Source organism: Chanodichthys erythropterus, chromosome 12 (assembly GCF_024489055.1).
Source record: "Chanodichthys erythropterus isolate Z2021 chromosome 12, ASM2448905v1, whole genome shotgun sequence".
NCBI lineage: Eukaryota > Metazoa > Chordata > Actinopteri > Cypriniformes > Xenocyprididae > Chanodichthys > Chanodichthys erythropterus.
The window spans coordinates 14,964,009-14,990,401 of NC_090232.1; the positions used below are offsets into that span (position 1 = coordinate 14,964,009).

The 26,393-nt window shown below is 36.3% G+C and overlaps 1 protein-coding gene across 2 annotated transcripts in view; it reads left to right on the forward strand.

The window, feature by feature from the left end:
* tusc3 (tumor suppressor candidate 3) overlaps positions 1–26,393 on the forward strand; it is a 151,398-nt gene that overhangs the window by 93,811 nt on the left and 31,194 nt on the right. For both annotated transcript variants that reach the window (XM_067403710.1, XM_067403709.1), the window contains exons 4-6: positions 3,198–3,338; positions 9,853–9,993; positions 10,666–10,755. In XM_067403710.1, the coding sequence (XP_067259811.1) occupies positions 3,198–3,338; positions 9,853–9,993; positions 10,666–10,755 (372 nt within the window). The remainder of the gene's footprint in view (positions 1–3,197; positions 3,339–9,852; positions 9,994–10,665; positions 10,756–26,393) is intronic.

The following is a 26,393-nucleotide window of genomic DNA, read 5'->3' on the forward strand; positions in this document are numbered from 1 at the left end:
ATGTTACCAGTAAAAAGTGGCCTACATTATTTTAAATATATCTAGTCAATGACAGGGTGCAAGCATACTCGTCTAAAATAGTTCTGTATTTTCAGCTTCAGAATCATGAATATTTTTATTCTGGTGTCACCATTGACCTGTGCATTGGGTTACCAGCACCAAGTGTATGCCTATTCATGTCCACCCCCAATATATTACCAAATTTAGAATTTTAATCAAAATTACATCTTTTGTTAACTGTTTACCATATGTCTTGGAGTATCGCAATAATATTGTATCGCGAGTTCAGTATCATCATATGTATCAAATCGTGACATGATGGTATCGCCTAGTTGATACACAATCAAAAATGACAAAATTTCAGTTTAGTTTCGGGGTGTCTCTTTGTTTGGCGTTGATATTGATGAGGTATCGATGTATAAAAGGGTGGTCAAACAAGATTTTGTTCATTCACTTCCTTTCATATGCATGCAAACTTTGGAAACTTGGTAAATAATGCACATAATTTGTTTTTCCGCATGCATACTAAAACTATAAAACTAAACTATGAGTTGTAAATTTGTGTAGTGAAAAAAGTTGCAAATGGCTCTTGGCTGATAATTAAACATAGAGAAAACTCTCATTTTGGCACTTTAAAAGAATGTTTTGAAATTTAAATTTCAAAAAGCTTCATGAAGAAACAGGAATAAGTGGTATACTTTAATATTTTAAATGTAACATAATTTATTATTCATCCCTGAAGGTATTGTCATACCCATTTACCCATATTTGTTAATTTTGCTGTGCTAAAATCTAGTGTGCTACAGCCTAAGCATTCTGGGAAACTGCAATGGCTTCAGTTCACCCTCACCAAACCCATTTCTTGGAGGACATGTGGGTTAATGTTGATTTGATGTGTTTTCATCCAGAGCATGGGGACAGCAGTATTAGTCCATTAGTATGCTAATAAACAGATGTGTGTTAGAGGTGCTGGTTAATAATGTTCCCCAATGTTTTTAAGAGACGATTTCATCACCAGCGATTACATGATTGCTCTCCGTGATTGAAATTATATGTAATTACTTGAATATCACTTAGCTAGATTCATTCTCTGTTCTTTAATGCGAAGAATAAAAATGTAATTCACCATCATGTAATTTTGACCCCATATTGTTTTCTTTCATCTGCGAAACATAAAACATACCTGCAAATTAGTTGCTAAATTCGCCATTTTGAATCAAAATATGTCGTTCGTGTGAATCGTGTAGATCCGGTTAAATTCACAAAAATGTTCTCCTGTGTGACAACAATATAGTTCATAACATGACACCTTTTTCACCTCTTCTGAGTTTGTGGGTCTGGTAAAATAAGATATTAGAGAGAAAGAATGGCCAGCTGCACTTTTCCTTCCAACGAAGATGGATGGTGACACTGCAAAGCTCCAGAAAGGAGCATATACATATGACTCATGCACTATATATGCCTTCTAAGCCCATGACTCATTCCTGTATTATATTAGGCAGCTAAAACTGTTTTCAACATAAGAAATGTTTCTTGAGCACCAAATCTGCATGTTAGAATGATTTCTGATGGATCATGTGACACTGACGACTAGAGTAATAATTCTGCTTTCCCTTCACAGAAATAAATTACACTTTAAATTGTATTAAAATAGAAAATGGTTGATGAGCATAAGATACTTCTTTCAAAATCATACTCTCAAAAAAATCATAATTATTCCAAATATTTGACCAGTAGTGTACTGTTAAGCTCCAAAAGAGGGGAAAAGCTATCCATATGACTCATACACTATATTATTTCTAAGCCCATATAATAGCTTAGTGTGAGAAACAGACAAAAATTAAAGCCATATTGCAAAATTAAAGATCACTGTTCTAAAAAAATAAAAAAAAAATTGCAAGTTTAACCATGAGGCTTTAGAAAATACATAACAGAGCACACATGGATCATTTATGATAAATTTATGCTGCCTTTTTGTCCTTTTTTGAGCTTGCCATTATAATTACCATTCACATTTTTTATGTAATAGTATGGAAGCTTGTTTCCGCACTACATAAATAAAAAAAAAAAGTAATTGTGACACTTTCTCACAATTCTGACTTTCTCTCTTAGAATTGCATGATATAATCTTGCAATTGTGAGTTATAAAATCAGAATTGTGATACAAACTTGCAATTGTGAGTAATAAAGTCACAATTGCGTGTTATAAAGTCACAATTGCGAGATAAACCGAAAACTGCAAGTTATAAAGTCAGAACTGTGAGATATAAACTCACAATTGCATAAAATCTGAATTGCAAGTTATAAAATCAGAATTGCGAGTTATAGTCATAATTGCAAGATATGCGAGATGTAAACTCACAGTTGTGAGCAAAAGAAGTCAGAATTGTGAGATAAAATGTCACAATTATCCTTTTTCTATTATTATTATTATTATTTTTTTTTATTCCATGACAGAAACAAGCTTTCATATAATAGAGCAGCTCAGAAAAATGTCTAACATTTCCTTTTGTGTTTCACAGAAGAAAGAAAATACAAGGTTGGAACTAGAGATGGGAATTTTGGGTCATTTAAAACACATCTCACAACACCCTCTATTGTGTTCCACTGAGTTGCACTCAGTCCACTTGCTTTTGAAAGAAAGAACATGTCCTGTTTCAACACCCTGACGTGTTTCTGGAGTGAACATCACTTGAAAAGTTTTGATCCAAATTGCTGATAATTTGGACTACAAAGTATCACCAAAAAAAGACTAACCAATCACAAAGTTAAGAATTAAGTGCTTTATTATGATCGATGACTGCTTTCAGTACTCAAGAACTCTTTCACATCAGTAGCTGAAACAGCATGGGGTCAAAAAAATGACACTTTCAAATATTTGGGTACCTGTTTTTAACACTATCATTACATTATTTCATCCTGTTGTTCTCTCTTGCCCTTCATTCTTGTAGTGGGTAATTTACCTCCCTCTGGAGGCTCTTCAATTGCTCCTGTCTCCTTATTAAAAGTAATCTCTTTAATACACATCACACTGTTCCTGCTGCTTTATTGATTGATTCACAGATATTAATGTTTTTGTACTCTTGTTTCTCTTCAATTGATCATTCCCCTCCCCTCTCCGCCCTTCCTATGCTTCCTGCTCCTCTTCTCTCTCATATGTCCTGCCTTTTCTACCTCTTCTCTCTCTTCTCCTCCAGCTGAACATGAATTCTGCCCCCACCTTCATGCATTTCCCAGCCAAAGGGAAGCCGAAGAGGGCGGACACCTTTGACCTTCAGCGGATTGGCTTTGCTTCTGAGCAGCTGGCCAAGTGGATCGCAGACCGTACTGATGTGCAGGTACTGTATGTCTAAAGTTATGCAAAACTATATACTGCTGCATTACCAGTATTTTTTTATTTTTTTTTTGAAAGAAATTCAGCAAAGATGCATTAAATTTATCAAAAGTGACAGTAAATATATTAATAATGTTACAAATTTCTATTTCAAATGCTTTTGAACTTTCTTCCTGGAAAAGGTTAGCATGATTTCCACAAAAATATAGAAGCAGCAATGTTTTTCACATTGACAATAGTAATAATAAGTACCAAATCAGCATTAGAATGTCGAGTTATTAGATCATGTGACATAAGTTACATATTAAAATAGAAAACTATTACTTTAAATTGTTATAATATTTCACAATTGTACTGTTTGTACTTTATTTTTGATTAAAAAAATGCATAATAGACTTCTTTCAAAAATGTAAAAAAAAAAAACACACAGGCTCAAACTTTTGAATAATAGTCAGAAATCCCTTAAAATTTAATGAGAAATGTGCCAATAACATTTTTTTCAAATATATATATATATAAACAATTTTATCCATTTCATATCACTCTTGGTGCATTTCAGTGTTTAGCAAATAAAAGTGTAAATGCATCACTATCATAATGCACGAGACTGACAACGTTTTAAAATGTAAAAGCACCGCTGTTGAAAGCAGACTGCTCTGCCTTACAGACACATTTATTTGCGATCTGTCGCGAACATTTATTTTAGCTTTTATAGTGGTGTCTTTTGCCTGATGGCATTTTTAAAAACCTCAAAAGCTGTTTTTCTAAACATTTTTTCATATAGTTTGACTGTTTAGTTATAGTTTGAGAAGCGGTCTTTTAGAAGCAACATTGCAAATGCCAAAATGGGCAGAAATAAGTCTCAATAAACACTTTTTGAAAGTCAGAAGCAACATCTTTGCTCCCCTCTCTTGAAAATGCAACCTCTTTATGATCTTTCAAGACATGTTAGCACAGTTTTATACATAATAATATAGTGCTTGTATAACTGATGCCAAAAGCTTGAAAGTATAATTATGTGTCTGACATCCTACAAGACTGTTTGAGGACAAATATAAACACTCTTTTGATTAAAGGATTTCTTCTGTAATTTCAACGATTACAGTACAGGCTTCTGTAATCCTTGCTTTGTTTTATCCGTCTGGAACAGTGAACTCCTTCCTGCTTGCTTGGTAAATCAAGCTTTTTGTCAATGCAATTCTTTAAAAAAAAAAATTATGATCAGTGAGGAAATGTGCAAACTGACAGATTCACAAAGTCTACCAAGTAGAACCTAGCAGTGCTTTCATGCGAAAGCAGAACCAGATATGGGGTCTCCAGCAAATGGAGACAGATAACATCTGATTTCCCCATCATGTTAACATAGATTTTCCCTCCAGAGAAGCTCTCACTGAAAAATATCACCAGCACCTTAATGCGTTTACAGACGACTGCCTTGGAGCACTGGCACTAATTCAGTTGCCTTATTAAGACTCAACCTCAGTTTTAGCTTTAATACTTTTAAATAAGTCACTTAAGGTATACATCACCTTTTAAGGAAGGGCTGAGTTATGTCAGAGTTGATAAAGCTACTTTTTTTTTTAAGGCAGATTTTCCTCAGATGGAGTGCACTGATTAAGAAGCTCTTTTTAGATTACAGCGGAGGTCATATGTTAGAAACGCTCTTCCCTCCAATGAAGTTGGACTCGTTATCTTTGATTCATCTTCAATTCACATTTCTGTAGAGGCACGGAAACACTTTGTGAACTACAGTGTTTTATCCTGGCTAAAGGAAAACCTTTTACAAAATTGTAAATAGAATGATATGCTTTATTCTTCTATCATTTATTTCATTCATGGGTTAATGCATGCATACCCATACATGCATAATTTATTTTGTTTTTATTCAATTTTTATTTTATTTTATTCTTTGTGACTCTGTTAGTAAATTACCATAACATTAGCTAAACATTAGCTATTTATTTTGTTTTTATTTATTTTATTTTTATTTATTCTGTTTTATATCTGTTTACCGTAAACATAAATTACCATTTTATTTTGTTTTGTTTATTTATTTATTTATTTTTTTTATTATTTCTCTATTTAGTAAATTACCATAACATTAGCTAAATAGGAAAAATTAGAGAGAATGCAAGTATAATGCATACATCAAAAGTATTTTGTTTTTTTATTTATGTACTGTTTTTATTTTAATTATATTTATCTATTCTATTTTATTCTATAAATAGAGTAATAAAATAGAATAAAATTAAATAAATACTTTGATGTATGCATTATACATCAAAGTATTTATTTTATTTTATTCTATTTTATTATTCTATTTAGGAAATTACCATCATTTTTATTTTAATTAAATTTTTTATTACGGTTTACTGAATTATGCATACATCGGAAGTATTTTGTTTTTTTTTATTTATTTACTGTTTTTATTTTAATTCTATTTATCTATTCTATTTTATTCTATAAAATAGAATAACATAAAATAAATACTTTGCATGCATTATACATCAAAGTATTTATTTGATTTTATTCTATTTTATTACTCTGTTTAGTAAATTACCATCATTTTTATTTTATTTTATTTTATTTTAATTTAATTTTTATTACGGTTTACTGAATTACCATAACATTAGCTAAATAGGAAAAAGTAGAGAGAATGCAAGTATAATGCATACATCAAAATTATCTTTGTTTTTATTTATTTATTTTATTTTTATTTATTCTTTTTTTTTATATCCGTTTACCGTAAACATAAATTACCATTTTTTTATTATTATTATTATTTCTCTATTTAATAAATTACATACATTAGCTAAATAGTAAAAAAAGTAGAGAAAATGGAAGTATAATGCATACACCAAAAGTATTTTTTATTTTATTCTATTTCATAACTCTGTTTACTAAATTACTAAAATATTTTATTTTATTTTGTTCTGTTTACCAAATTACCTTAACATCAGCTAAATTAGCTATTAGTCTTTGTCAGCCTATCTGTGCGCATTGAATCATTGTTCGTCCACCCCTTGGAGAAGACAGAATTATAGATGAAGTCGGCCATTTTTATCATAGATTAATCTGATCTGATTTGGAGGCAGCAGCAGAGTTTGTAGTACACGTTTTGAAGGGAAACATTAAGACCTTGAGCGACAGACACTAAACATGTTTACAGCCCTCTGGGTCTCGCATCACAACGCTCATAAATAGAGCATCCTGAGCGTCCAATGCATCTTAGACTTACTAGCCCTTTGGGTCTACTTTTGGCCTAAGGCGAAGAAAAGAGTGCAAAAGAGAAGGGAGAGATCGTCAACCTTTGCAGGAATGAATGCATTCAGTAGACAATGGCTGTGTCTGAAACCTAAGGCAATTGCCTCGCTGCATAGTCAGTGAATTCACATACAGTGGTTTTGAATGAAGTTTCCTCCTCAAGAAAAGGTTTAATTGAAAGTAAGATATTCAGACCGTAACACATACAATTTACGTGGCCTTGATTGCAGTGCTTTAACAGTTGAACCCAGGCTTTAATTTCATTTTCTTTTTTTTCTTTTCTTTTTTTTTTTTCCACTTTGACCCTCTTTATTTCTCTCTAATTTTTTTACTAAATCAAAATTTACTTCTTCATTTTGAAGTGGAGTAAGGTTCATAGATATTTATTCATTATTTTTCTTGTGTGTTTTTAAAAGACAAAACATTTGGACCCCAGGAAGAGTAGCCACTGTCTAGGTAGTGGCTAATGGGGATTCAAATAAACAAATAACAGGACAACTGTCAGAATACTGTTTTTTCATGTTTTAAAACCTATTTTTACATGCTTGATTACACCAATATCTGAGAAATAGTTTTTGTCTGTCTGTCTGAGTTTGGTTAATTATTTGTTTACTTTTTACCAATGTTAATTAGGGGCGTGACGAGATCTCTTGCCACAAGATCTTGCAAAATTAAAATGTGACTAATTGAAAAGCTGGGTGAAATTAGGATTGAATATGCCACCGCTACGTTTACATTATGCCTCCACTGTCATTTTGATTTTTATTGAAATAAAAAACATTGAATTCAGTTGGATAATGGTTGCTTCAATTCAATCTAGCTGTGTTGAGTCATAGGCTATATAGTGCATCAGGAATCAGAGTTCACTGATCACATGACGAGATGACTGACAAGACCATGGCGGAAGATTCGTTGCACAACAGAGCCTAAAGCACCTGACAGATGTCTTCTCTTGTAGAATGTGCGCTCAGCACCGCCGCCCCCTATTCACAGAGTACGCGTGATTGTGAAAGTAAAACGCGAGCGCGCATTCAAATGCGATTTCAATACCCCACATTTTGAGAGTGGCTCGCTGGTGCATGCAAAAATTTCCCAATATGAAAGCTATCTAAGGCTGGGCTGTGTAGTTGTAACCATCTCTTAGATCCTTATCATGTTTGAAGAAAAATGTGGTCTCTATTTGCACTTTGAACATTGAGAGAGTACTTTGATTATGGTTGCACTTATTGTTTGCACTTAATAAGACTAAGAGAAAACTGATTTTTTTTATTTTTTTATTTATTTATACTGTTTTTATTTCTATGATAAAATAAAGGTGTTCAGTTAGGAGGTCAAAAGTTGTACACAGCAAATTCTGGTCTTTGGAATAAACTCCCTGTTAGTTAAAATTAACTCAAACTGAGTGTACATGCGTGACCATCATATAGACTCCAGCGCAGAGTTAAAATAACTCTGCTCTCGTAGTTGAATTTTTAATACTTTTTTAGAGTTAAAATTGAACTCTTTCTGGAGTTAAAATACTAATCCTACGTAGAGTAATTGTAACTCTAAAACTTATTTAATTATAATAGAGTTAACATTTATTTAACACAATATAATGTTTTATGTGAAAATGACTACACTGAACGCCATACTCTTGACTTACTGCTTTTATATGAGCAAATCCATACATTAGTTTTAGAAATTCCATGCATGGACACACTTTGGAATGAACTGCTGTCATAAACAACTTCACAGTGAACAACTTATTTAAATAAGAAATCAGATAATACAACTCTCTGATACAACATAAAACACCCATATGACATTTGGGCATCAAAAGATTTGAAATGTCTTAAACTTCCCCTTTCTATAACCAGTATCTCCCTTGTTTGTTTTTTTTTTGTTTTTTTTTTACTCACTTGAAAAGCATGAAAGTGATCATGAAAAAACGTTTCATCCTCAATCCTCCAAAAAAAAAACTTTGTGTAAAATGATGGTTATTTTGCTGAAAAGTGTCATGTTTTCATCAGTACCCATGCAAACAAAGAGTCCAACACGATACTCAACACCATAACATTTTAGCCACTTTGTGAGATTGACAGTGGCTTGTGAATCAACATGGAGAGATGCCAGTTACATTTTTTGAAAATTCAAGTGTCTCAAGTGAACACATTTTGACTGGACCAGACTCAACTGCTTTTAAAGACAAGCATTCCCAATGATATGCTACTGCAAAATGGTGTTTATTTGCAAGTCAAATTCTTGAAGTTCTTCACAAAATCTTTAAAAAACTGCTTCAAATCCCATGGTCCAGATATGAATTAGTGGTCCAATCTTTAAGTCCATTAGTCTTTTGTGCTGCAGAACCAGGGTCATGTTGTGGCACACTTCTCAACATTTAACTCCAGAACACGCTCCTGAACAAAGATGAATGAACTCTAAAATACAACACAGCCAGGGAGTATCCCATAACACAAACTGTAGTCAGTTTAAAAAATAAACTCCAAAAATCTTTCACACTTTTTTTGCCTGACTCCTGATTTTTCAACTCCAGAAATTTGCTGTGTATAATTTCTAAGGTCTAAAGAGACTCATACAGTCAGTCGAGTTTATGGCAAAAGTGCTTGAGTATTGTTGTCTTTTACCACATATGATAATTCATACTCAGAAAGTAGAACTGAAATGACATTCATTACTAGATGATTAGTTAAAACATTTCAAATGCACATGCAGAATATTTTTGTATAGTCATGTATTTCATCATTGGGAATTTCTTAAAAATACTGTGTAAAAATCTTGTGTCTCATCTTGTGAGCTCTCGTCACACCTCTAATATTATTAATAATAATAATAATAATGTTATTACCATATGCTGTCAAGTGTCAAAATTTCACTTGTGTTGACCACTTGTATGCTTTATGTTACCACTATTGCAATTAGTACAATTATATTCTTAACAATATAGGGTACAAAATTCTCTTTTTTTTCCATTTGATCAGTTTTAAACAGTGTCAGAATTGTTGAAATCATGATGTAATTATTTAATAATTAAGTATTTAAAATGTTATTTCTAGGTTGCTTATCAAAGCTACTGTAATCTGTGACACTTCGACACTGACATGATGTTGTTATTGTTAACTTTTTACAAAAAGTCAGATTTTGCTTCCACTTAATTGTTGCATTAGTTATTCATGGAGTATTGGCATTGTTCCCCCAATAGAGGGTGTTGGTCAAAAGTTTAATTTTTTGTTTGTTTGTTTGTTTTTGTCTAGATTCGGGTGTTCCGGCCACCCAACTACTCGGGTACGATCGCTCTAGCTCTGCTGGTGTCTCTGGTCGGTGGGCTTCTCTACCTGCGCAGAAACAACTTGGAGTTCATCTACAACAAGACTGGCTGGGCCATGGCCGCACTGGTGCCTAATGTTCATTATTTATCCCTAATTCAAATTAAACTGCTGGAGCCATGCTTTCAGTTGAAAACTTGCCAGATCAAGCAACAATGTATATCTTGGCAGCAGTACAATGTTCTGCTCTCTCTGGCCCTAGAACCGTTCAACTACTTCAACAACTTCAACACTTTTGCTATTGCTTTATAAGGTCCTTTAATAAAATAAAACCAGCTGACCATGGAGTAAGCCTAGATTAAAATTATTTATAGAGTTTTTAAGCTATAAAATAGGCCAATTTATTGAATCTAAACCCAAGATGATGCAATAAAAACAGAAGACAACAGCTCAAGGGGACAAAGCATAGAGTCATTGTGTTTCTAACCACCTGAGGCCAAAATTATGTGCTGTGTCTTGCATAAAAGTTTGATTTAAAGTGTTGTGCTGTCTGTAAATTGTAGAACTTTGGCTTTCGATATTTATTCCCCAAAGTCTGAAGGTGGCTGACCTTTACTGCTCTGATGGATAAAGTTTGTTATCTACCATATTGATTATAAAGGCAGTCTGAGGAAAGCTTTTTTTTTTTGTAGACTGCAAGAATGTTGATCTTTATCGTTCACTCTTTCTGTTTGTCATCTGACCATATAAGTCAACTAATACACTCGAAATCTCTCTCTCTCTCGGTTTTCTTTTCCACAGTGTGTGGTGTTTGCTATGACCTCAGGTCAGATGTGGAATCATATTCGTGGTCCTCCGTATGCCCACAAGAACCCTCAAAATGGGCAAGTGGTAAGTTCTACCCATATTTGTCTCAGAGCTCCATATGTGTGACACAACTCATCTAAACCTCTCCAAACTCAGTTTGTGCTCTTTCATGACTCGGTTTCTATCCGTTATATGAAGTTTTGCTAACTCAAGTTCTACTTGGTATTATGACCCATCCCGTCAATTCTTGGGCAATGAATCCTGTGGAATATTAATTCCTACAAAGGATATAGCCTATGTTCATAAATAAAAAAAAAAAAATATATATATATATATATATATATATTGCACTCAGTGTAAATAGAACTGGCACCCAAATAAAGTGATAGAGCCCGACAGAACTACGAAAAAATGCGAATTGGATGTCAGAGAAGTGACCTGGAGGATAGAGCACATGCATTGGTATTTTTGCGCAGATGACCCGAATTTGAATCCGGCTCGTGACATTTTCCAATCTAACCATCCCTCCTTCCACTCATCTCCCTATTCTTTCATGTCTCCACTCTCCACCTTTACTGTTTGGAAATATCCATAACTGGAAATTACTCAAATCAAATTCCATATTATAAGTATTGAAAAAAGAAAACAGAGTATGGAAAAATATGTTTCTAGATTATTGTCCTTATTCGTTTTTCTAAAAAAAATAAATGTATCATACAAGCAGAAGCAAAACTTTAGCGATCCTTTAGTGATTGTCAAACAACTAAATGCATTCAAGATGCACATTTTTTATTACGTTTGTCTCTACCATAAGTGAGTATCATTTGAACTTTGCTAAGAGAATGTTTACTCAAATGCCACGTAAACCAGCAACAGATAAGTGAGCAAACCATCTAAATCAGACTGTACTTTGCTGTTTGATAATAATGCAACATCAATCCACATTTACAGTATCAAACTCATGTATCAGAGATGAATATATGTAGCTTATAAAGTGTTTTAGGTTTGTAAGTGCATGTTATCACTTCGAGAAAACCAATAAAGAAACTGAAAATAAAAATATTTACAGATGACTGTACTATATACCAAATATAATGCTTATTGTAATGCTGTATGAACCATTTATGTTAGGAATGGTCTTAAAAAAATCTACAGAGAGGCTTGGAAATTTGAGTCTGAAAAATTATGAAATTTTGAAATAAAAAATGTGTAGGAACCCTGTTATAGTATCATATTATTAAATATTGTATGCTAATATAGTATGCCAATAGAGTGATATTATACATTTACCAGAGCAATTTAACATTTAGTGTGATTGAATAATTTATGATTATTAAAAAAAGTTTAAAGCTAGCTGTACACAGCACAACAATGGAACAGAACAGATTTCTCGAGGTGTTTGTGTTGTTTGTTTGTTTAAATAATAGGGCAGAAGTTAGCAAAGCTTTTTAATATAGCCAAGGCTTGTTCTTAATATGTACAATCCTGTGATATATTTACACAACAACAATCCACAGCAGCTGCACTCACCTGCTGTTCTGCATCTACCTCTTATTGGCTTCTAAGTGATCCCTCCAGTCAATAACACAATAAATCTGAAATGATTAAGGCCTTTTAATTATTAAAACATAAATAAGAAGATCTGCTTCTTTCAGTGCATAATCCTTCCTAGTAGCACTTCATCACCGTCCCTCATTAAGCTCCAGACAGGAAGTTGAAGCTGCGTTTCTTCATCTAATAGCCCTCTGAGGCTGAGGTGAAATGAAAATGCTGATGACATGGGGAAATTAAAGTCAGTGAGGTAAGGTTGTAACATCTAACCTGTGCTATACAAAAGATACCATTAGTGCTACTGTAAAATTCTACCTCCATTGACTCAAGACCTCGATGCAAATTACCGTCCAGAAGCCAGGTAGAGCAAAAGCGTAGGAATTACAGAGTAATGCCATATTAGGCGGTATTACAATAATAAGCATTTGTCTTTTTTTTTTTTTTTCTGTTGAAAATATCCTATCCTTGAATTTTGTAAATATTTCATCATGTCATAGTCATCAGTTTTACACTGTTTTACGCAGACTTAAAGGACATTTAATTGACTCATACAGTACATTTAAATGTATGAGATGACAAAAATGTGTCAAATTCTTACAGTAATCGGCAGTAATATGTTTGAGTCTTTAACTCAATGTTACAGTGAACCTGCTTTCTGCTCATTCAGCTCAAGTCAAACCTCAAACATACTATGATTATATTATTTGAATCAACTGTATAAAACTGATTTTATCAATGTAGAAAGAGTTCTAGATAGTTAAAAATCTGTTTTTGTCAGGTGTACACTACCATTCAAAAGGTTGGAGTCAGTTTTTGTAATTCTTTTAATCAATTTAATACATCCTTGCTGAATAAAAGTGACCATAAAGAAGACATTTACACATGCACACACATGCAGTTATTTTGAATTGTAATAATATTTCACATTTTTACTATTTACTTTTTACTATTTATTTTTACTATTTATACTAGTATAGAGGGTATGCACATGACGTCACCGTCGGCCGTTATGACTGTGGTTTTGCCCACTGAGTGGCACAAAGACTGAGGGGCAGCATTGATTTTCAGCGTGAATGCTGCAAAAAACACACAAAACACATCCAAAATGGGAAAGAGCTTTGCGATTGACTGTACAAATAGCTTTGACACAAAACCTGAGGTATATTTTTACAGACTGTCGAATGCTACTGAAAAAAGAAGCAAATTTATCACTGCAATTCACAGAAACTGGACTCCAGGCAGAGAAACATGGATTTGTTATTATCATTTTGTGTGAAAACGTTGGATTTTGCGGTAAAATCATACCCTATATATTGTATTGTTATATATTGTGTTGACAACTCATCAATTAAATATTTACCATCTTATATTCTGCATAATTGGGTGTTTTTAAATAAAAACTGACTAAAACTATACAAGTTTTATGGCTGGACGATATTGCGATATATCTAACATTGCTATATGTCATCACTCCAATTTTGACCTACCTACACTCTAAAAAATGCTGGATTAAAAACAACCCAAGTTGGGTTGAAAATGGACAAACCCAGCAATTGGGTTGTTTTAACCCAGTGGTTGGGTTAAATGTTTGCCCAACGTGCTGGGTAGTTTTATTTAACTCAGCTGTTGTATAAAAATTACTGTTTTGCTTGCTTAAAATGAACCCAAAAATTAACATTTATTAATATGTTTAATAAATGAGCATGTATTAATAAGATAATGAATAATAAACAATAAACATTTATTAAATTGCTTATTAAAAAATGTGCACCTTTTGATTATTATTGTTGCCTCTAGTAATTATGTGTCTGATTTTTAATTTGGGTTCATTTTTTCCGACGACGGCGCTGGCGGCGGCGGCTCCCGGCCTGGCTGGGCGGCAGAGTCGATGCACGCAGCAGCTCTTTGAAGCCCGGCCAGTCTCGTCCGAGAAGCACCGGGAGGGGTAGATCCTTCACAATGCCCACTTCCACGGGCCATGTTCCGGGATTGGCGGAAATCGTCACTCGGCGGGCTGGGACGTGACGAGTATCACCATGTACGCAGGTAATGGGAAGTTGGGCCTTGGAACTCTTCTGTGGAGGCAGGACATCAGACTTCACCAGACTGACCGAGCTTCCGGAGTCAAGGATGGCCTGGACAGGACGACCATTAATTTTTATATCCACTCGCGGGGCATCGAGGGGTACCTCTTGATGTACACTGCACCCCGCCAACCAGGTGCGTGCAGGCGGGGTCGGTTCCTCGGTGGGCATCGGTTCATCGCCTAGGCCGGGAGCCGCTGGCCTGTGTACTGTGCGCGGGGTACCTTCCGGCGTGCGTCGCTCCTGGACCACCCTCCGAGGGAAAAACGGCGCTCGCTCCCCGTGCTCACGGTGCATGGCCGTCTCCGACAGCTCGATGGCCCCCACAAGCTCAGCGATGGTGGTTGGGTTCGTCATTCCCACCGCCCGCCGGGAGGGTGGCGGCAGAGCTCTCAACATTCGATCCACTGTGACGCGCTCCGCTACCTGACTCGCTGTGGGTGAGCCCTCGAGCAACCAGTACCGGGCAAGCCTTAATACTTCCGCGGCCTGGACACGAGCTGGGCGGCGGGGCTTGAACTCCCATTCATGGAATAATTGGGCCGCAGATACGGCGGACAGCCCGAGGCGGCCGAGGATTTCTTTCTTTAACACATCATAATCATCCGCGTCTTCTGTAGACAGAGAAAAATAAGCTCGTTGTGCCTCACCAGTCAACAAAGGTCCCAGAAGTTGTGCCCACTCGCGTTTTCGCCAATTTTCCCGAACCGCCGTGGTCTCGAACATCTGCAGAAATAACTCTACATCGTCATGGTTAGTTAATTTCGGGAGCAACTGTGTGGCGTGGACGCGGGAGTCAGGCAGCGGAACATGCTGAGCGGGGCTGAGGCGGAGAGCGGCGAGTTCCTCTTCAAACTTCGCCTGGCGGGCTGCCAAGTGTTCGGTGAGTTGTTGTTGTCGTACGCTCACTTCTGTCAGGCCCTTGAGCAGGTCTTCCATGCTGGGGAGGAGCGCCGCCTTTTTTCCGGGGTTCGCCGACTGTGTGAGAAACAGAAAAAAAACAACAAAAAAAAATCTTGAGAAAACGTTGAATTTGTGTGTGATTCTTCACTGCAATGCCCGCATTCTCCACCAGTGTCACGGGGCGAAGAATCACACAACAAATTATTGATGAAAAAAAAACCCCGGAGGGTGGGTTTTATTGTAACATAAAACAATAGTGCAGAGTAGTGACGAAGAGGTGCAGGTGCGCTGTGCTCTCGTCTCCTGTGGATCCCGTGTAGCGTGTGACCGTGGCAAGCGTGCAGTGCTTCCGGGCCGTCACCAGTTGCTGTCTGGGCGAGAGAAAGAGAGATACGTTAGCGCGTCACTGCATGGAGTGTCAAGCTCACCCTCGTGTTTCCCTGTGTGGCGTTTTATGGAGTGCGTTGATCTCCTGCAGCTGTGACGGTCCGGCCCGTGCTGAGTGCTGACAGGTGATCCTTGTTTGTTTCCAGGGCGACGCTGATGAGAGCTCGGGAGACTTGTCACACTATATTGTAGTTATATAAAGCATTCATAGGCAGATTTGCTTTATGTATTTCCCCGGCGTCAAAATCAGGCACATATAAATGTCAAGAAACACGATTCCAGGCTGCATGTCGATATCCATGGATTAGGTTTATTTGACATAAGGAACACTTTCGAGCCCAACCTTTTGTGTAATCGTTTGTTTTAAATTAAATCTATTAAATCCCCTATTAAATCTAGTTCTTTTACCACTCAGTTCAGCTGAGGGAGCGTGTTCCGGCGGGAAAGTGACATCAATGCATACCCTCAATATATGACAAACTAGTGCATTTTTTGCCCCTATCTGGACCTACAAGTCTTTTATGAACTTTCCTTGAGGTCCTTTGGAGCTTAGTCACAAGGTTAAGAAAAGATGCAGTATTTTGCAATAAAATGTAAAAAATGAACATGTAGTTGCGTGAAAGCCACACTCAGTGATTTGGTACTTAAAAATTAATTATAAGTGATAGATAATGTACAATCACTCTGTTATTTCTCAGAAAGTAAACCTAGACACAAAGTATTAAATACGAAATTGTATTGTTTTATTTCAGCAGAGAGCACAAAGTGCTATAAGAGACGTGTAGAAAACGACAACGGTTGGGACGCCAATCAGTTGGACAGTTTAGAGATCATTATACAAACATATCTGACTACAGAGTGCCATGTTTGGCCAGTCAGAGTCAAGTATTCTTGCAGTCTTTTTCATTCGATTTGGAGATATAAATACATAACTGTACACTTAGTACCAAAAATGAGAAGCTTCTATAAATAGCTAGGAAAGATATCTCCACAAATGCCTGACATCTAAGAGTATAAAAAGCTCACAGTCCTTCGGAAAAAGACAGGAATCAAAAAGGCAGAAAACAAATGAGCAGAAAAGCATCTCTGAATGACAATTAAGCCAAAGCCATGGAGGCTAATGTACTATAAATTGTTAAAAAGGCTCATCATGTGTCTCAGTTGTTGTACAGGATTGGATGGTAAATGATGGTTCATTTATTTGGAGGATGTGCTGGCGAAGACATGATGAGAGGGGGAGGGGGGATTGTTGATTCTCTTATTCTGTGTTATTGTCTTATGACTCTGGTTCTGAATCCTCTTATTCTGAGAATGTGGCCTGAAGACAGCCTTTATGAAATATTCAGGCCTGAACATTGATCCAGAGACATAAACACACTGCTAACAATGCCATGAATCCCATACTCCAGGCTCTGAACATCTATAGCTTACAACAGGAGGATTTCTTGATCTGTCGTTCTCTAATCTCCAAGCTGGACCTGAAGGGGACACTTCTATTGTCATGAAAGTACAGTGTCAACTCGTTCTTAAAGCTCACAAAAAGTTGAGCAGGCATTGAACAGGCCAGCTCTGATTCTGCTGAACCACTTCTGTCTGATTATATTTTATAGTTATTAAATTTCATGAGTTTTATTTATTTATCTATTGCCATCAGGCCATCAGCAGCCTTTCAGCGCTTGTGTACCCCACCGGGAACAGCTTTACCATTGCTAGTCCTTCAGGAATTTGCCACTGACTCTTATGTAGGCAGTGTTTAAAAATGAGGTATAATTCATATATCCAACGGTCAATCTTTTGTCCTATTAATCTAAAAGTTAATTTTCATAACTTTATATTTTTATTTAACTGAAATACTGTAATATAGAGCACTTATTATACTTGTATAATAGCTAAAATTGTGTATTTAAATATTATTTTTCAATAAATAATATTTTGTATGACTAACATGCCATATTTGGTATTGAGAAAGGGTCCATTAGTGATTGTGATTTCGACAAAGTCAGTAGCAAAGACATTTAAAGGTGCCTTTAGAACATCTTTTTAAAAGTCTAAGGTGTCCCCTGAATGTGTCTGTGAAGTTTCAGCTCAAAATACCCCATAGATTTTTTTTATTAATTTTTTTAACTGCCTGTTTTGGGGCATCATTAAATATGAGCCGATTTAGGCTGCGGCCCCTTTAAATGCTCACGCGCTCCCCGCCCACGGAGCTTGCGCTTGCCTTTAACAGCATAAGCAAAGTTCACACAGCTAATATAACCCTAAAAATGTATCTTTACAAAGTGTTTGTCATGCATGCTGCATGCATACATCGGATTATGTGAGTATTGTATTTATTTGGATGTTTACATTTGATTCTGAATGAGTTTGATAGTGCTCCGTGGCTAACGGCTAATGCTACACTGTTGGAGAGATTTATAAAGAATGAAGTTGTTAACAAATTATACAGACTGCAAGTGTTTAATAATGAAAATAACGACGGCTCTTGTTTCTGTGAATACAGTAAGAAACGATGGTAACTTTAACCACGTTTAACAGTACATTAGCAACATGCTAACGAAACATTTAGAAAGACAATTTACAAATATCACTAAAAATATCATGATATCATGGATCATGTCAGTTATTATTGCTCCATCTGCCATTTTTCGCTGTTGTCCTTCCTTGCTTACCTAGTCTGATGATTCAGCTGTGCACATCCAGACGTCCTGCCCTTGTCTAATGCTTGAACATGAGCTGTCATGTGCAAATATTGGGGGCGTACATATTAATGATCCCAACTGTTACGTAACAGTCAGTGTTATGTTGAGATTTGCCTGTTCTTCGGAGGTCTTTTAAACAAATGAGATTTATATAAGAAGGAGGAAACAATGGAGTTTGAGACTCACTGTATGTCATTTCCATGTACTGAACTCTTGTTATTTAACTATGCCAAGATAAATTCAATTTTTAATTCTAGGGCACCTATAAATTGAAAGGGACTAAAACAAGGTTGTAAACACGGACATTGTTTTAGTTTAAACAGCACCTTATAAGATGCAATGTACAAATGCATTTACTAGTGCTGTCATGGGAAATCCCCTTAACTGTTAAAAGGACAAAGACAAAGATATTGCTTTCCTCAGCGGAAGTTCACTGTTTTGTGATTATGAATATGAGATTGACCTGAAGAATATTAGCTAGATGCAGGTAATGCACTCTCTTGGTTGATATCTCTCTCTTAATATATACTACATAATACAATAAGCTTTAATGGAGCAACTCAGCATTCCTTCGTTGCTAGTTCTAAAGTGACATTTTAGAATTAGTAGCAGAGGCTTGGACTCAAATGTTAAACTCAAATTGAGATTTGAATCTGTGGCAGAAGAAAGTAGTTCCACACAAAAGAGGGTTTTTAAATACACTCCATTGATGTTTCTTATTTATTTACACACTTTTGCTGTGGAACTGTTGTATAAAAGCAATATCACACTCATAGCCATGTGATAGGGCTCTATATCAGCACGGTTGTGATTGCCTATGCACAAATTAAAGCCGTGCTCATGCAGAGTGATAATGCATGGCCATGAGTGTGATATTGTTGCTTTGATTTTATATGATTTGATTTTTTGTGACTGTTCAGGGTCATGGGAGTTAATTGGTAAAATATGCCAAAAGGAATTTTATGCGACATGGCCAAAGCATACATGCAATTAGTTGTTATCGCTGAGAAAAAATATTATTCTTTGCTAAAAGGCCTCAGTCGTACACAAAACTATAGCATGTTGCTGAGATAGATTTTTGGTCATCATTTATAGTTGTGCATTGAAGTGTGAAATTAAAAAAAAAGTGGAAAGAGGTCGTGCGAGAGACAGTGGTTGGGGGAGAAAAACATTACCCTGATTTTCTAAACTAAACGCTACATTTGCATGAAATTATATTGCTCTTGTCAGACTCTGAAAGTGCCATTTCCACATTTTCTCCGGCTTCATCCTGCAGCCCAGAGCAAAACCCATTTAGAGAGTAGAAGGTTGTTTTGATAATGAAAGCATCTGACTGCTTACTGACGAAATGGCGAGGAAATATGAGGTGAAGCTAGGCATCTACTTGTGGTTTCGCACCTTAGGATAGATCACTCACACACACACTCTAGGCCAAAAAAGCTGAACAATTCTCGACATTTCCCTGTTTTTTATACCGTGCTATAAAGGCATTAATTTTGTCTTTCTTTTTTGGCTTTATGGACATTTTAATAATTACAAAAAAGAGGGGGGGTGTGGGTGGCACTGAGGGTTATTTGTTATTTGATGCTGTTTTATCCAAAATCAGATAGCGTATCATTTGAAGCAAAGGTGCTCTTGATAAAATCGAATGTCTTGGCACATTTTTATCCCGAACTACCTCCATTATTCCCATTTCAATGGTTATCGAGTCTTTAGTGAGCCTTTTCTCTTTTAAAAACATTGTTTCTCCCTGATAAAGTAGAAAGTCACTTCACAATGCTCACAAACACTGGTTTGGAATGTTAACACAGACAAGTTGAGTGATGCAAACTGCTTGACCAATCAAATTACTGGACCGGAGAGAGGTTAATTATCTAGTGTTTGGCCTGAACTCTGCTTTTCGTGCTATTAATTCACTTAAAAAGTTTCTCTTGAACTTGATCACATATATTCGGTGTTCTCTTACAAAGTCACCTGAAGAAGCCAACTCCTCTGCCCGCATTAGCCTTGCTTCAGTTCACCATTTTCATTTCATTTCCCACAATTCCTTAATGAACTCTTGCAGCCTCTCTGTCTCTACCACCAGTAAGAGGTAAATCATCTGCCCTTCCCTTCCAGCATGTTGTCACTTTTATTACATCCGCAAATATTTTGGCTCTTAGCTTGGACCAAACTTTGCTGGGGAGTCTTTATTAACCGAATTGAACTGTGAACTGAAGCATTAAATAAATGTTGCACTTGAGGCAGAGATTTTTCAAGATCTCTTCCTGGCGACTGGTGTTTTTTTTTTTTTTTTTTTTGATTGTTTTTTTTTTCTTTTTTTTTTGTACTCACTGATGCAGAGGGAGTGTAGCAATAAAAATGAATCTGTATAGCAAATGAGAGCTTTAATTACAGCTGAAACAAGAGACCTGCAGAGAAGAATAATAAAGAAAGCCAAAAGGAAAATAACAAACAGGAGAAGGAAAGGCAGATTAACTGTGAATTAATCACGTTGACGCCAATCTACCGTTTTGCCAGCAGGACTTTCTGGCTGAGGAAGTTTTTATGGTTAACTTTTTTCATTTTATTTGTGACAGCTAATGAATGGTGCACGTAAATAACCACAAAATACTTGTAGTAAAGGTTCTTTTTTCGAAACAAACAGCCTCATTATGTGTATTACCCGTTTGAAAGGCAGCGTTTTTAAATCTCATTGTCGATTCTCCATTGCATATCAGCTCGAGCTGTCAGCCAGATCCAGTCCGGAAGACTCCAGACTGTCTGCCACTGTGACCTCTCACAGCTGGTCAGTTTCCAACAAATCTTTTTTTTTTCCATCCATTTCCATGGTGTTTGGTGTTGTCTATTTGTATCCAGCACATGGTGTGGTCGATAGGTGATCTATAGCTGTTATTTTGAGGCATTGTAAAGATGTGTAAATCATTCATGCTGGGTTTGTGGTGATGGTGCTGGATGCAGTTAGTAAGGAAGCAGATGAACAAATTAAAGTTTTCCGACACCGTGCCAGACTCTGGCGTGCGGCATTTGGCTGTGAAAAAAAAAAAAAAAATCCTACATTTAAAAAATTGTTGATATCACGTTTGAGTTCATGAGTTCGCCTACCAGTGGTATGGAGGATTTATAAAGTCAGAATTGTGTGATATAAACTCACACTTGCATTTCATAAAGTCAGAATTGAGAAAAAGGCACTTTATAACTCGCAGTATCTCACAATTCTGAGAAAAGAAGTCAGAATATAAACTCGCATTTGTGAGAAAAAAAGTCAGAATTACAAGATATAAACTCGCAATTGACCCTTCAACAGGAATTTGATTGACAAGCGATCTAACCAATCAGAACGCCGAATCTACCATTTTGTCCGACAAAGCAGTCAGTAGTTAGAAGATTAACCTCGGTGGACTTAAACTTGAAAAATGGTGTGTATTGACGTCTTTGCGTGTTTGAAACAACATTGATTCTCATGTTCATTCATGTTTATTTGATGCTATAAATGGACTAGTAGGAAGAGATGATCGGTTTACAAGCCTCTTGAGCTGAGGCGCTAGAGCAATCTGTCACGACCATGGTCACGACACATTAAAGAGCCACAAAGCGTTTTTTATTGTTTGAATTTCTTAAAAAAACTACACAGTTTGAAAGCTGGGACTTTGTTTAATATTAGGGGTGTGACGAGATCTCGTGTCACGAGATCTCGTGAGACTAAACTGTGACGAGATTTCTCGTCGAGGCGAAAAGTAGTCTCGTGATGTTGCCATGACAGAGTGGTTAGGATGATTAGGAAAGAATATGCCACAGCTACCTTTACATTACACCTCTCCTGTCGTTTTTCTTTGTAAAAAAAACATTTAATTCGGTTGGATAACGGTCGCCGCCAATCCATATTCACAGAGTTACGCGCGATCGCTGAAAGTAAAAGCGAGCGCGCATTCGAACGCGATTTCAATACCCACATTTTTAAAGCGGCTCCCTGATGCATGCAAATATCTCTCAATATGAAAGCTATTTTAGGCTGGTCATTGTAGTTGTAACCAGCTCTGTATCAAAGAAAAATTTGGTCTTACTTACACTTTGAATTTTGAGAGAGTGCGATTATGGTTGTACTTATTGTAAAGTGTTACCATAAAAATGAATAACAGTTTTTTCTTAATCTTACTAAGCACAAACAATAAGGTTTCATTTGTTAACATTAGTTAATGCACTGTGAACTATCATTAACTTAACAATGAATGACTATTTTTATTAACTAACATAAACAAAGATAAATAAATACTGTAGCAAATATATTGCTCATTGTTAGTTGATGTTGGTTAATACATTAATGTTAATAAATGAGACCTTATTGTAAAGTGTTACCATTTTTATTCATACTGTTTTTATTTCTATGATCAGTTTGTGGAAAGGAGTTCAGTTAGGAGGTCAAAAGTTGTAGAAGCTCATAAATCATGTACAGTAAGGTCTGAAGAGACTGAAATCATACAGAAGAGAAGTCAGTCAGTCGAGTTTGTGGCAAAACCTTTTACAGTACTTGAGTATTATTGTCTTTTACTGCATATGATAATTCACACTCAGAAAGTAGAACTGAAATGACATTCATTACAAGATGATTAGTTAAAACATTTCAAATACACCTGCAGAATATTTTTTCTAGTCATGTATTTCGCCATCGAGGATTTCTTAAAAATAGTGTGTAAAAATCTTGTCTCGTCTCATGAACTCGATCTCGAGTCTCGTCGCGTCTCGTGAGATACCTGTCTCCTCACACCCCTATTTAATATCATACGTAACCTGCTTTGTCTTGTCTGTCGACGTGATTTCAGTATCCTCTTTGCTCCGCAATGTATTTTTCACCTCGTGTGGCCTGACAGCGCCACGGCTTGTCGGACAAAGCAACAGTAACTAAGGGGGGCGGGTCTTTTGCGGAGATGTCAGAATTGTGAGATAAAAAGTCGCAATTATCTTTTGAATTATTTTATTCCATGGTGGAAAACAAGCTTCCATGTATTTGTGATGTATGGTTCTTGAAAAAACAGAATGCATGGCAAATTTTTGATGGAGAATTATGCTTTGTGTCCCCCATAAGGTGTAGTTACGGTATGTACCAGCAGGGGCACTTTACCAGCCAAACCCCATATAAGTCATATTTGTCCGTTAAGTGAATATTTAAAATTTTTTATTAGTTGTAATAATTGGCTTACATCATAATCAATGATTATGAAGCAGTTAAGTAATTATGCTTTTAGCTGTAGTATGCAGGGAATGACCGATTTGTTGCAGTCTAACCCAGATGCCTCAGCTGATCTGAGTGTTGATGGCTTCTCCTATATGATGAAATCAGCACCCATCGTCCTGTTACCTGTCTTGCTCCGTGCAGAGCAACTCTTTCCTGAGCTTGTTAGGCACCACACGGTTGTGCTGAAGGGTTGCCGTTGGCTGCTGGAGTTTTTGGTATCCCCTTGTCCATAAGCTTGAGAATTCTTTTGACAGGCTTGAAAACTCTTTCTCTAACTTGTGCTGGCAGCCTTATTTTACACACTCTGAAAGGCTGTTTGCCCTGCCACATCCAACTGGACTGAAAATGGTGGAGAAAGAACAGCTGACTGTGTTTACAAGTGTTTTGAATATCCTGATTATGTGTTTTGATTATGTAAGCATCATCCTGTGTTGGAGGGTGTAGATGCATTCATCAGAAAGTTCTTGCGTTGAAGTGTATGTAAATCGCAGTGCAGTCCTTTGTCGATGAAAATTAAATACATATGTTTACTTATGTTTTCTATGCATATTTTTGAGAATAATTATGAATCATGCCCAAATATTTCAAATATTTTGTGATCCAATTGTAACAATTCCAGATTTTGAAGTAGTTTTCTCAATAATAATAAAAAAAAGTCTATTGTCATTCACTCATCTTCATCTCATTCCAGTATGACCAGTAGCAATGTTTCCATCCACTGATTTTTATTCACATTTTGGGATATTGCATCAAAAACAGTGGAAAGAAATGCCAAGATATGCATAAATTCTAAAAATGGGCTTGCACTCAATTGAGGTGGATATATTTTTTTATTCGATAAGAAGACATGCATATAAACTATAATGGAAACACAATTACCAAATAAATCCTTTGATGCACAGGAAAAAACTTTGCCTCAACAGTGGATGTGATTGAATAATTGGACTAACTAGCGAACCAATTTCATTGCATAGCATCACAAATGTTGGTTTGATCATTCTGAAATGCCTGAGCCAAACTTCTGTCATCAGAATGATTTGGTGACAATGATGATAATGACGACCTCCCAGAAGTGTCTCGCATGATTGCGTTCCCAAATACCAGGCATCCGAACGCAAGATAACATGACAGGATTTTGTTCTCTTGAACACATGGGATGGAAATCCTACTTTATTCACAAATGTTTTATGCAATATTCCAATTTTGCGCATATGTTAAATTCACAATTGGTGCATGGTACATGAATCATTATCAGGATTTGGATGCTGTAATTAATAAGCTGATCCAGGTTTGAATGTTTCATTCACAAACAACTGATCCAGTTCTTCAAAATTCACCCTTGTGTTCAAAAGAAAAAAAAGTCAAACAGGTTTTGAATGACATGTGGGCAAGTAAAGTACATGTACATTTTTGAGTGAACTACTTCTTTAATAAAGAATTGTAATCAGTTTGAAAGATTGTGAGAGCAAACATTTACACCCCTATAAGGTCTGGTTCCATTCCCTTCATAGTGTGCGGCTGGTTCTCTGGCTGTCGGCCAGCCTGTATCCAAGTGGCTCTCAGAGCAGCCCGCTGATGAGCTGGCGCTCCAGACAAATTGATCTGAATGAAAACCACTCCACCCCAAAAAGAGTGCTCATTTCAGGGGAGAGATGTCTACCATTCACACAGAGCCATCTGGAATGCAATTTACGTGGCATGCTGTACAGGACGCCTTGTACCCTTAATTTGGAGATGCCTTAGAGTGAACAGTTTTGCACTTATACGCCGATTATAAGATCTAAGGCAACACGTTAAATCCACCATCTACATTATACACCCAACCCCACTTTTTTTAAAAACAGACATGTTTTAAAACCAAACTAAAACTCATTGGAAGGAGTGACAGGCCTCAGGGAAACTAAAGTCATGGTGATGCCAACACTTAGCCACTGCAGGGACAGCGCATCGCCAACAACTGAGTGAGTGGAGACGTAATGCTTGATGACAGTGTAGGGGTAATGAAAGGTTGCTCCCACACTGAGTAAAAATTCAATCTGCCTGCAGAAACCACAAAATTCCTCAAAAGCCTGATAGATGCTCAGAGCTTCGTACTACGCATTCAAACCTGAGTGACTGGATTTTTGCTTCCTAGCAAGTGCTCCTTGTAATGTGGCTTTATGATGAAATTCTAAGAGAAGAAAATGGCCACTGCACTTGAGCGAATGCTTCAGTTGTTAGCACGATTTAAGCAATGGTACAAAACTGATGATGCATGAAATGTCTAAAAAAAAATACCTTGACCTTTTTGGGGGCTATTTTGCAAACAAAACACACACACACACCAAAGCAAGGATTCAACTGCCTATGTAAGGGCTCTTTAGCTGGCTGTCCACAGCCAAACACAGCCCGTCAATCATTTTTATACAGACTTCCGATTGATTTTAATAATCGCTGGAGTGCCTGATACACCAGGGTGCACATTGCACAAATCTTAGCAATGGATTGTCCATATTCTTGTGTGTTTAAGCTTTTTCTGCCCACAGTTCAGCTATAATGTCCCATGTATGAACCGGAAGTATTACATTCTGTCTTCTTTTACCTGATAAAATGCATCTAAATATGTTTTGTCTGCTGCAAACACACAGTGTCTTATTCAATACAAAAAAAATAGTGATTAAAAACTAAACCAAGGTTTTGGTTCAAAGAAGAAATAACAAAAAGGTATGAGTGGCGTCTGGTGGGTTTTAAAATAGAGGAGGCACAAGGATTATTTTATTTTTATTTTTTTAATTGCTTTTTGGTCACTTTTAGACAGAAAATTTAAAGAAAATTACACATATACAATGAGATAATATCAATATAATTTCACTGTCCTAAGCTATC